We start from the raw sequence: 12,654 nt of genomic DNA on the forward strand, positions 1-12,654 counted from the left end.
TGCCAATCTCATGCTCCTTGGTGCGAATTGATTCTGAAGTCATCTTGTGAGCATTGCGCATTTGCGCTCCAGGCGCTCTCTAGTTTAGCTTTTTCAATTTCGTCACCTGCTTGTTCATCTCTTTTTCCCGCCAATATTTGAACTTATCATACGCAGAGGGCCAGGCGGAATGTCTAATTCATCATGAGGCTTGCTCGATCGTGCATCTATTCTTTGATGAATTCGAGGATTTTTGCTGGATCCAGCAGAAGCGGAATCGCCAAATCCTTTGCTATCGCAGCTTGACGCTGCCTGCGTTCAATGAGAGTGGGATCATCATCTGGATCGGATTCTTCAGTAGGCTAGATTATTATTCTTTTCATGAGAGACGAGGCTCTGGTAAGAAAAATGAACCGGGCTAATCCCCCTTCCATTACTTTCATAACCGAAATACATCAGTCACATAGAATTTAAAGGGGACCGGAAAGAGAAAGAGTGTCGATCTTGAATGACAAATATGCATTTTACAAGACTGAAGCCCTGTACAAACACCGGGAAGAACTCCACCAAAATTGTTCCGTTGCATGGAGAAAAATCTCTTGTAAAAACCATAGGAACAGCGATCGGCTGCAAACAGCTACGCACCAGATTAATCTATCACTTGACTACCAAAACAAGAAAAGGAAATCACAACTGCAACTGCACTTAAAACACCATATGCTGCACTCCGAAGTTTTCAACAACACAGATAACGCTGTCAGTAATTCAACAAGGAATACTTCACTCTCAGAACAATCCTCCCCTTTTCAACACCAAGCTTCCCGCCCGTCACCAGCCAGTGCCCCGGCATGTCGTCGGGGCCTTTGCACAGCTCCGACCTGTCCACGATCTTCACAAACTTCCCTGCATCGCTCGAGCCTACGCCAGAACCCCCCGGGTCCAGATACATGATGTTAGAAGGACCAACTGTTGGATGGCTGCTGGCGGCGGCAGGGCTGTGATCCCACAGCGATCTCCGGGTGGTGCAACCGGGGACCCTCGAGTAGAGAAGCTTCATGTACAGGACGTTCTTCAAACCAAAGTCCCACACCCCGAGCTGTGCCCCAGTGACAATGTACACGCCGGAGGCATCCCCGATGAGCACCTCGTGGTGCTCAACTGGAGCTGTGCTGACGTGGGAGAAGCTATTCCACTTCACAGGCTCGAACCAGCGGCTGTCCTGCTCCTCCGGCCCCTGCCATTTCGCTGCACCAATCGTGATGTGTGCATCCCAGTAAGGCTTGAGGATCTTTGGAAGAGATGCTAGATGCTGCAGTTGGATGTATAGCCTGTCCTGCTTAGCACCTTCCAAGCATAACCTTAGGCCAGTTATTGGCTTGCGACCCACTGACACCTGAAAAGATATGACATGATATGATACGTGACCGATGCCTAAAGGGGCACTGTGGGAGAAGTTGTGCAGGTACTGCAATGGTCTGGAGACTAGTATGCAGATACGTATACCAGTTTTTAGCTGGTGGTTTGTTGACATAATGTTTCATATTTAATGGAGATGGCATGACTCATGACCAAAACTTTGGGGCATGTACGTAAACTTGGTCAGCAACATTCTAAATCACTCATAGAACATAATGCCTTTCAGGTCCTGCAACAAATCCATGGAGAGAGAGCACTGGACAGAGGATGCAAGGATCTGAGCTGCTCGACAAATTGATTGAAGGTGACTTCTGGTAATTCCAGTTCCACTTGTGTCGTTTGGTTGTCCTCTATGTATAGGCACAAATTAAAATTGTAAAACGGCGTTGTCTCTCAAATATTACAATGTCCTTGCATGGAGAGAGAGAGAGCACTACTTTTATGTGTCCATTAACCATCTTCTCTAATTACAGCAGAGTTGCATAGAGATGAGTTATATTAGCCACTGGAATTCAGGCAATAAGACACTGTATGTTTCTGGTGGATAAATTTCCAAAGATACGGTTCTATCGGAAGGTATGACTACCTAGTAAAGTTATTATAGAAAAATTAAGCTCGATACTAAAGCAATATTGGCACAAAGGACAAAGTTTATTGTAATAGCATATTTGTTACTCACTTGTTAATTTGATGTTTAATTGACTAAGATAACAATAGCATGCATGCATCAATAAGCTTCTGATGAAGTCAATAGACATCACAGTGATAGCCAAGTACCTGTTCTTGGCTGATGTACAGCTTTTTCCCCATCAAGCTGAACTGCAAGGATGGGCACACAGGCTCTTTCCTTTGATGGAGAGGGTGCTCATCACGAATTGGTGCCCAAACTCTGGGAAGCTGGAACTCTAGGAAGTAACGCAGCTCCTCAATTGGAGGTTTATCTAAGAAAAGAAATGGTTAATGATCGCATCAAAATATCATTATTTCTAGAGAATAATTAAATTTAAACAAAATATAACAACAACGCTCCTGATTTTGCAAACATTCTATAGCTTCATTACAATAGCATAATTTTTGGTCAAAAGAATGGCGGATTGGTCCAGATATACAAATATGCAGTCGATGGACCATCTTTTGTTATACATATTTTATTGTTCTTGAATAGAGATTTCTATTATCCCCATAGAATTTCTATGGAAAGTTCATGCATGCAAGCAGGACATCTAAACAATAATTTGTGAAGATACTCACTCAAAACATAAATATATATGAAGGCAATGTTTACATTCTAGATAAAGGTTGATCGCCCGGATGAGATGGTCTTTTCCAGGGATGGCTGCTTCCAACAGAGTCGTTATAGGGAAAAGGGTCATATGTATAACATCAGGCGCTGAGTTAACAGTTCTTGCCCACTCAGAATGACTTTGAACTAAATCATCTCCTCCTCTCCTTCTGAAAATCACAGTGACATCCTGCAGGATAATTCGTTGGAAGGTTCAAGAGTTTCAGTTTGTCGCACAACATTACTCAAGGGATAAAATAATGATACACGGAAAGAAATGACTGGCAAGGTCAACTGGTTTGTTCACTGATGTACTCCCTCTGTTTCTAAATATAAGCCTTTTTGAGTGAATCTACACTCTAAAATACATCTATATACATCCGTATGTAGTCCGTATTGGAATCTCTAAATGTCTTATATTTAGAAACAGAGGGAGTACTAGGAAATACTAGACAGAGATTTCGCAGGCATAGTTTGTTCTAGAAAATGGCCATAAAATTGCAGTGCACATCAACACATTCGGTCATGCAGTGCATTTCAGAAAATGCTTACCAAGCACAACGTCCTGGAGCCAATTTAGCCTAGAAAATAAAGCATCTGCTTTCTGGAAGTTCGTCTAGCAAAAATTATATGAAGGGACATCCACAATAGATCTACATGTGAACTGTAATGGTTTACAGTCAAGTAGCTACAAAACAATGGTAACAACATATTGATGATGACTGGGTACATAGTGCAATAGTGGAGTGCAAGGGGCACATTATTACTAAATCCACATACCATGATACCAAGTGAACTGCTGGCAATTTGTATTTATCAAATATCGAAAGGATATTCACAATTTCAATGGCTGATTGGGAGGATTTTGATCAAACAAAAATTAAACTCCTACAGGACATTGTATAACCAGAGGAAGTTGGGCATGTGTGCTAGCTCAAACTCTGATATCAGATAAGCACCCCTTTGTACTTTATTGAGAGAGACTTGACAAAAGATCATTCACAATCAGCATTATCAAAACATAAAGAAAATGCAGCATGGAAATATTAATTAGGGTGGCATGTACTTGCCTCTTTTGCTGCAATATATGGTGTGCTTGGAGGTTGTGGATATACTCCTTGGCTGTTGAACCCAAGATTTTCTCTTTCCTGACCCAAAATCATAACTGAAGTACAATAAGATTTAACTTATAATGTGGATGAATCTAACTAAAGAAAACCAAACCTTATTCATTGATCTTATAGGGCCTGAGCCTGTATGGATTTCATTTTCAGTAAACCTCTGATGTCCAAGATCGTGTATATAATTTTTAATTTCCACCACGGAAAGTGATGATGACGGATGCTGCTTGATGTAAATCAAATCCTTCCCGCCAATGGTAATGGATGTTATGACATGCGTTCCATAATTCTGAATGAACCTGTTAAAAGCTCAACACTGTTAAGGGCCTGCCATTGGGCATCAGTGGTGAGCTATATCAAACACTGTTAAGGGCCTTCCTTTTTTTAGAGCAACCTGCATGTGTTTGTTTACCTTGCGAGAGATGATGGTTCCCATGAGTGAGGCACTGCATGCTTAACTTCCTCTACCACTGACAAAGGCTGTCGCACAAGTTGGACCTTATATAAAGGAATGGTCTTGCCCTCCATCCCAAGACTTTTGGTAGCCATGGCATCAAATCTCTTGGATCCAGTAAAGCTATATGCTGAATTAAAGCTTCCAAGAGGTATATCTCCTGCAAGCTGGGCTTTTTTATTGAAATACCCAGCCATCTACAGTCCCTCGGAAACAAAAGTAAAACAGAACGGGTGAGACTGAAGACCACATGAAGCAAGATGATAATTAACTGAGTTGATGTCAGACCAAAAAACGATTTGTTAGTGCCACAATTAATAGAAATTTATAATCAAACAAGTGCCGATGAGGCAATTAAAAGTAAACAGACTCAAAGAAATATGTGTACTAAAGTATTACTTCCTCCGTTCACAAATATAAGATGTTTTGGATATTTCAATATGAACTAAATACAGATTGAAATGAGTGAACAAGCACACTAAAACGTGTCTATATACACCCGATTCATTAAAAAGTTAAAACATCTCAAATCTCTATTTCAGATCATAATATTTCGATCACTTAACCGAAGTGATTAATAGCAGGGCTAAAAAATCATAGGGCATCTTCTATTTTTAGTGTCAACTCACTTCTATTCTATATCAAGATAGGGGCTTCAGTACTTGACTGACCGCCCGGTGGAAGACCTCGTTCTACCACACAAGGGCAGCTTTCCTAGTCCAGGATTATTTTCCTCATATGTAACTTCACCTTAATGTGGAAATGTCCATCTTATTCAAAAATATAAGGTCTTCATGAAGGTCTGTCTTGTTTTTTAAAACCTAAGGGTGGATCAAAAGGCACTGGTATTCTCTAACCTAACTTGTCAGATCAATAATCAAGGGACACAAGAAGAAGGCAAGAGCGCGGTTCCAGCTAAAACCAACTCTGTGAGGAAAGCAGAACTCAGCAGTGACTGATCTGCTCGAACCACACTGCTTACTTAGGCTCACTTACGAGAGCTCCCCTGACTCTGATCTCTGATCTAGTAGATGTGAGAAGTCAATCCAACTCCATCGGATCTTATGATCTTTGCAGAGGACAAAGGTAATTCGTATATTTCCTCCATTTATATTCGTAACAAAGAACTCCCACTATTCGTTTGTATCAGCCTTTAGCAAAGCATAATCTAATGAAAGCCGTCTGAGATTCATTCCATAGGTTCCCTGAAGAGAAAGGATCCTTGCCTACAAGAGAAGGGATCCAGAAAAAAGAGGGACGTAAAATAGCAAGAGTACGGTCCGTAGTCTTTTTTTGTCCTTTTCCATCTACTGAAAAAGTCTGGTGACAAAGTTGGGTTTTCCGGTTTTCCTCTAAAATAGGGACCTCCATCTCGACCTATAAACTACTAACGGAACTTCATGCGAATCTACAAGTTTTGGAGATTTTTTCTATTTACATTCCTGTCGGTTAGAAAGAGCCGCTAAATGATCGGACCAGACAGGTGCAGGTAGCTCCACTGCGTTACCCGTGATTGAAATACAAGCTGGAGATGTATCGGCCTATATCCCCACCAATGTGATCTCCATCACAGATGGACAAATCTGTTTGGAAACAGAGCTCTTTTATCGCGGAATTAGACCAACTATTAACGTTGGCTTATCCGTCAGTTGCGTCGGGTCAGCCGCTCAGCTGAAAGCTATGAAACAAGTCTGCGTTAGTTCAAAACTGGAATTGGCACAGCTTGTACTCCTACATAGCATATGATTAAAGCTGCATCCGGTTATGTCCTGACACTACCAGGATACGAAGAACAGTTCAGAAACAGCATGCACTTAATCAAGCAGCTAGCACGGAATTAACAGACAAACGACGAAATTCAGAGACAAAACACAATAAACAGTGTCAGTCGTCGGCACCTCGTGGAAGGCGCACGGGCCAGCGGTCTCCGGTACACCAACCCCACTCTCACCGGAGCAGTCAACATCCTTGGGCACACCGGGGACAGTCAGCCCGTCAGGCATGACCAGATCCCTGGAGCTCAGCTCGCCGTCGTCGACGCCGACGAGGCGAGACCCCTTGCAGTAGAGCAGCCTGGTGTCGTGGGTGGCATCGAACCCTCGCCCCAGCGCGTCGATGGAGCTCCGGATCACGCGCAGCGCCGGGGCGCCCTCTTCCTCCATTTCAGGACCGGTGGCGGCCCAAGAACGCCCGCGGGTTCTACGATGCGTCCGAGAATTCCGGGGAGAGCAGGACCCATCTCGCAGATCCTCAACTTTTTCTCCGGCAGCAAGAAGGGCCTGAAGTAGACTGTGAGAACAGCCGGGGCAAGTAGAGCGGAAGAGAGACGACGACGGCGAAGGCGAAGGCGACGAGGGGGGAATTTCCGCCGGTGCTTCAGTGGAACGCGGGTGAGAAAAGCAAGAAAGGGAATAAAGGCTCGTGTGGACGGAAGAAAGACTCGCTAGGTCTTCCTGCAACTTTGTCGCTGGCAAACACACACACAGTGGATGTTGCAGCGTGGAATTGGGAAAAAAGTCTGACAGGGACGTCTATCGAATGTGATTTTGCGATGGTTTCTAACAAAGTCTTTTGGATTTTGGTTGGCGGTTTGTTCTAGTTCTAGACTAGGTATTTTTTTTCTAGATGCGAAGAGTCAAGGGTAGCTTACCTTTTTTGTATTTGGCTGATCCAGCTTATAAGAAAAACCGGATCGAGAACCTAAACAAGTTAATCTGTTCACGAGGAAACCAGGCAAAAAACTATTCACTCCGTCCCATAACATAAAAGCGTTTTTGACACAAAGATATATAGGTAACAAAGATAAAGAAAGAAGAAATTGACGTCAAGAAGAACACAAAGACCAACACCATGAGCGATACAAGTAGATATGGAGTGTCGACGAGGAGTCATAATATCAAGACTTTGTAAATAGCCTGGTTTAACCAAGGTTTGTTGGAGAAAGAAAACTTGTAGTAGTACAAGTCAAGAGTACTAAGACGTAGACGCACTCTCTGCCGTGTTGTTTCCTTCCTAGGGTGGATTGGATTTATCTGCTGATTGTTTATTAGTTTGTTGTCTTTTTGTTATCATGGTTTTGATGAGGTGGCCATGGTGTGAGATCCATCAAAACCATAGACATGGTTGGATGAAGAGCACATGCTTTCGCGCCCGGACAAAAGTTGCCACCGGCTTCAACTTCAACACAGCAAACGTGATTGGTTTAGGTTAGCCCACCAAACATTCTACACAGCCTTATTTTGCTTACAACTTCTGAACTTTACTCTGGACAAACAGCATTATGTGGTGCTAGTTACTACAGTTCAAAACCGCAACACTTATTATGGATTCAAGGGAGTAGTATAATCCATTTCGATTGTTTGCGAGCCAAGCGGTAGCGTATCCTGCAATGCTGCACATCTCATCGGTGCTCACATCAGATGTGTAAAGACTGAACAAGGGTAGGTAGACGTGGACACAAAACCATATCATTTGTGACATCTTGTTTCAATGACGTGAGGCTATAAAAATGGAATGCTGTAACATCTAGCATGGCCTTCACCTTCACTCACAAGAATCAAGCGGAATATTTGCGAACTCGATTAAGTAGCTCCAGCAAAGGAAATTAAGCTTTTCAAGGTCACCAGTGCTCCATCTTAAAACAGGCCATTTTCAGCTTAATAACAAGGTCCTCTCAGCTTAATAACAGAATAAATGAACTCAGCATGGTTACTAACTTGACGTTTCTCTTCGTTCTTCACTTGGAAGCTTAGAAGCGGCAACACACAGCCTAAAAAATCACATCAAGCTGTAATTGAAGATATGCACATTATCACAATATTCAGAAATAGTACCATGTAACAAAGGAGGAACGCTAGGCTACCTATTGAAGCTGCGGCCTGGCTGTACTCAGGTTGACGAATCAGACTTCTGGAACTGAATTCGGTCATTCTTCGCTCTAAATATTAGCTACGGAACATCAACTTGACTGTGTGCGGCGTGCTTCCAAACACCGTGTTCGGTTATCCTCGTTCTCAGATGCTCAACGTCGTCCCATCTCCTTGCTTCTGCATAAACATTGGATATCGTGATGACATCCCCATCATCAGCGGGCATCAGCTCATGCAATTTGTGGAAAGCCTTTTTAGCAAGGTCCATTTGCCCATGCACTCGGCATGCAGCCAACACCATCTTCCAGAGCACAGAGTTTGCCTTGACGGGCATATCATCCATCATTTGATATGCTTCTGCAACTTTACCGTAGCGGCAGAGCATGTCTATCATGCACCCGTAATGCTTCACATCCGGCACAATTTTGTAGTCTGCAGCCATGCTGCTAAAATATGATCTCCCCTCGTCCACTAGGCCACCATGGCTGCAGGCAATCAAGACACCAAGAAATGTGACATGATCAGGCTCAACTTTCATCGAATCAAAGAGCTTCAGAGCCTTGTGTGAGTAGCCATGAACCGACAACCCAACAATCATTGCATTCCAGCAAGTAATGTCCCTGGTTGACATGCTTTCAAAGACTTGCATGGCAAGGTCCAATCTGCCGCATTTCGCATACATATCAACGAGCACGTTACCAACATAACCATCAGCCGCAATGCCCTTGCTATCCAGGTAACTGTGGACACCCTTCCCAAGCTCCACCTCGCCAATCTCTGCACATGCCCCAAGAACAGACACAAGTGTTAGCTCGGTCAGCTCGATGCCATTGTCCTGCATCTCTTGGAAGATCTCCAATGCTTTCTTGTACCTCCTGAGCTTCACATAGCCACCGATCAAGGAGTTCCATGACACAACGTCCCTGTCAGGCATCTCACTGAAGACCCGCGATGCCTCCTCCATATCACCAGCCCTCGCATTCCGCACGATCTCGGCGTTCCACCATGAAATGTTCCGGTCAGGCGTTTCCTGAGACAATCGCTCTGCACCATGCGAATCACCCGCCACATCGTGCGCACCCACTAGGGCGTTCCAGGAAACGGCGTTCCTAACAGGCATTTCGTCGAACACCCTCCTCGCCTCCCTGAGACGGCCGAGCTTGCCGTACATGGACACGAGCGCGTTCTGCACGTAGCGATCCGCACCGCAGCCCAGCTTTAGGACGCGGCAGTGCAACTCCAGCCCCTTGAAGGCGAAGGCCTCAGAGGACGCGCTGGCTCCAGAGCGCAGCTTGAAAGCCCGGGCGCAGGATTTGAGGAGGGCGGGGAAGGTGGGGAGCGGAGTGGGGATGGAGAGGGAGGAGACGTGGTTGAAGATGACGAGCGAGAAGTGAGGAACGGGGGAGGAGGAGAATGCGGCGATGACCGGGCAGAAGAGGGACTGGGAGAGAACGCCCGGAGGGGCGGAGAGTAGGAAGGCGAGGGACGACGGGGAGGCAGGGAGTCGGGAGAGGACGGCGCGGAGGTAGGCCGGGTGGTGGAGGAGGCCATGCTTGGTGAGGAGCGCGTGGAGCTGGTGGCCTGCGGCGGCGCTCCGAGGAGGGAGGCGACGCGCGGCTCCGGGCCGGCGCGTTTGAGCCGGGAGCCATCGAGCTCGAGCCCATGAAGCCAGGTCCACCACCCTCTCCGCGCGCTGGGGACTGGTAGCTGCAGGTGGGCCCCAGAAGTTCGTCCGGGTGCATGCTTGATTATATTGGATGTATAGTACCCCTCCATTCCATAATGTAGTGCTTCCTCTATTCATGTGCTTCAACTTTGACCGTAAATTTAACTATCGAGACTGATTGCGGCGGGAGCAAAATTATATCAGTGAATTCGCATTCGAAAGAAGTTTTCAATTATATGATTTTTTGTCCCGCCGCAGTTGGTCTCGTTGGTTAAATTGATGGTCAAAGTTGAACCTCGGGAAGCGCGGGCGCACTATATTTTGGAATGAAGGAAGTATGGTTTACAGAGTAGGTAGGTCTACCTCGAGATCAGCATGAGCTAAACCCTAAGGTGATGAGATGATGAATATACCTCTCTCCGTAAAGACTACAACCCCCGATTTATATAGACACCGGCAGGGTTAGTGAAAGGACATGCGGTGCCCCCATGTGTGGTTTTGGTAATTGATGACAATCTCTATGGACTAACGATTGCCTTGAGTTATATTTGAAGGATTTGTCCATAGGATTGTCTTGAAGTACATGTGTTGGTTTCAAGGAGTTTATGAGATGGCCAAAGTGCTTTTCAAGGAATTATTCAAAGATTGGTCATGTGAGAGTTGAGCTTATTGCAAGCATGCCTTGAAGAAGAAGATTGTGTGATCATTCATGTTTACCTTCAAGACATCATCCAAATGAAGCGAGTTGGAAAGATTCAAGGTTGATCAAGACTAAGTCAAGAGTGAATCAAGTTGCTCAACCCACAAAGCGTAAAAGAAGTACCGAGAGGGATCAAGTGATCCCATGGTATGGTAAGCATCGTCCATTACGCTTTGTGTACTAACCCATGGTCTACGCGAGAGTTCTTTGTGGGGTTAGGTATGTTTCCATGGTCTTGCGTCAAGAGGAAGATCTCATACAACCCATGGAGAATGACATCAAGTGGTGATCGTCATCAAGTTTGCAGTGTGCAAGTTCAAGTGGAGCAACACAAAGAGTGGCTCACCCATAATGGAGTATGGGGGAGCAATCAAGCTTGAAGCTTGTCGTCCATTGTGGTGTCAATGGAATTGTGAAGATGCGCCGAAGAGTGGCTCACCCATAGTGGAGTATGGGGGAGCAATCAACTAGTCTTCATCAAGTCAACACAATCAAGAAAGGTGGTCCAACTTGAGGAAGTCAAGATCGTCATCATCTAGCTCAAGTGGACCATGTGCAAGGAAAAGATTTGCCCTTGATAGGTTTTCTATTTTACCGGTTTCATAGTGGTAGTTGGGAGACCGGGTTGTAGGATCGATTGCCGTACTATCAAGGGGGGCTTTCTAGTGAGTAGCTTGATCGTTTCGTTCGTCGAGAGCTCAAACCATTGCATCCTTGCATCATCTCTCTTGTTTCTTTTTTGGTTCTTCTCCTTGTGAGATTTGGATCTCATGGTCATCTTCTTGACAAGCTCGAGTTCATCAAAAACCGATTTCTTTTTAATCTTCTTTTGTGTTTTCGGTGTTGGAGTTTTTACTGGTCTTAATTAAGAAAGGGTTCTCACCATTTTATTTTGGGTATTTTCTCAATTGCTATTTATTGATATTTCTATCAAGATTGTGTTTGTTTTTGTCCTTAGCTTTCCAACAAACTTGATTTCGTCGAATTCGGAGCTCGTATGCGAAAGTTGTGGTTGTTTTGATATTACCTGTTTTACATAGAGAGGTTGTACCGCCCCATGAAGAGGTTGTACCGGTTGACCGGTACAACCGGTGTTTGGAGCAGTTGTACCGCTCCAGAATTGGTCTGAAGGTTGTACCGGCCATGTACCGCTCTATCACCGGACTAGTCTCTGTTGTGGTGCGGTTGTTGGGCGGTTGTTGGGCGGTTGTGGGCCGGTTGTACCGCTTATTGCCTGTTACCGGTTGTACCGGTGCTCATATCGGTTGTACCGCTCCTATGTTTTTCTGCACATAATGGGCAGATTCGTGGGGACCTATTTAAGGGGGTCTTCTTCCCCAATGGTTCCCCATCTCTTGAGCTCGTTTTTGCCCCCAATGTTGACCTTCTTTGAGCTTGCTAACTCTCAATCCCTCCATGGATTCTTGCTAGTTTTTAAGGGAAAAGAGAGAGGAGATCTAGATCCACACTTCCACCAATCACTTTCTCCTCTATGTGAGGGGAACCCCTTGGATCTAGATCTTGGAGTTCTTGGTGTTCTCCTTCTTGTTCTTCCTCTCACTTTCCTCCCTAGCATTAGTTGCTTTGGTGGGATTTGAGAGAGAAGGACTTGGGCACTCTGTGTGCCCTTGCCATTGCATTTGTGCATCGGTTTGAGTTCTCCACGGTGATACGTGGAGGTTACAAGTTAGAAGTTTATTACTCTTGGGTGCTTGATATCCTTGAGCTTGTTCCTCTTGGGTGCTTGGGCGCCCTGGATGGTTGGTGGTGTTCGGAGCTCAATCATTGTGGTGTAAAACTCCGGGCAAGCGTCGGGGTCTCCAATTAGGTTGTGGAGATCGCCCCGAGCAATTTGACGGGTACCGGTGACTGATATGTCCATTTTGCATCATGCTTTTATATCGATATTTATTGCATTATGGGCTGTTATTACACATTATGTCACAATACTTATGCATATTCTCTCTTATTTTACAAGGTTTACATAAAGAGGGAGAATGCCGGCAGCTAGGATTCTGGGCTGGAAAAGGAGCAAATATTAGAGACCTATTTTGCATAGCTCCAAAAGTCCTGAAACTTCACGGAAGGTGTTTTCCAAATATATAAAAAATACTGAGCTCAAGAACTTCACCAGGGGGCCACACCCTCCCCACGAGGGTGGGGGCGC

At 45.0% G+C, this 12,654-nt stretch overlaps 2 protein-coding genes across 2 annotated transcripts in view; both read right to left on the minus strand.

Annotated features, from left to right (window-relative positions):
- Window positions 1-462: 462 nt before the first annotated feature.
- LOC125511106 (MACPF domain-containing protein CAD1-like) lies at window positions 463-6,714 on the minus strand. Its single transcript, XM_048676395.1, has 7 exons — window positions 6,151-6,714; window positions 4,211-4,449; window positions 3,902-4,097; window positions 3,748-3,825; window positions 2,681-2,867; window positions 2,173-2,336; window positions 463-1,372 (listed from the first exon to the last, which is right to left on the minus strand). Exons 1-7 carry the CDS (start codon window positions 6,412-6,414, stop codon window positions 737-739), a joined length of 1,764 nt encoding a protein of 587 aa, XP_048532352.1. The 5' UTR covers window positions 6,415-6,714; the 3' UTR covers window positions 463-736.
- Window positions 6,715-7,703: 989 nt separating this feature from the next.
- The window catches only part of LOC125532862 (pentatricopeptide repeat-containing protein At4g18840-like), a 6,639-nt gene continuing 1,688 nt past the window's right edge, over window positions 7,704-12,654 (minus strand). The window contains exons 2-3 of the mRNA XM_048696746.1: window positions 8,115-9,917; window positions 7,704-8,021 (exon numbers count right to left, since the gene is read on the minus strand). Coding sequence (XP_048552703.1) covers window positions 8,201-9,917 — 1,717 coding nt within the window. The 3' untranslated portion in view covers window positions 7,704-8,021; window positions 8,115-8,200. The remainder of the gene's footprint in view (window positions 8,022-8,114; window positions 9,918-12,654) is intronic.

The sequence above is a fragment of the Triticum urartu genome, chromosome 1 (genome assembly GCF_003073215.2).
Source record: "Triticum urartu cultivar G1812 chromosome 1, Tu2.1, whole genome shotgun sequence".
Taxonomy (NCBI): Eukaryota; Viridiplantae; Streptophyta; class Magnoliopsida; order Poales; family Poaceae; genus Triticum; species Triticum urartu.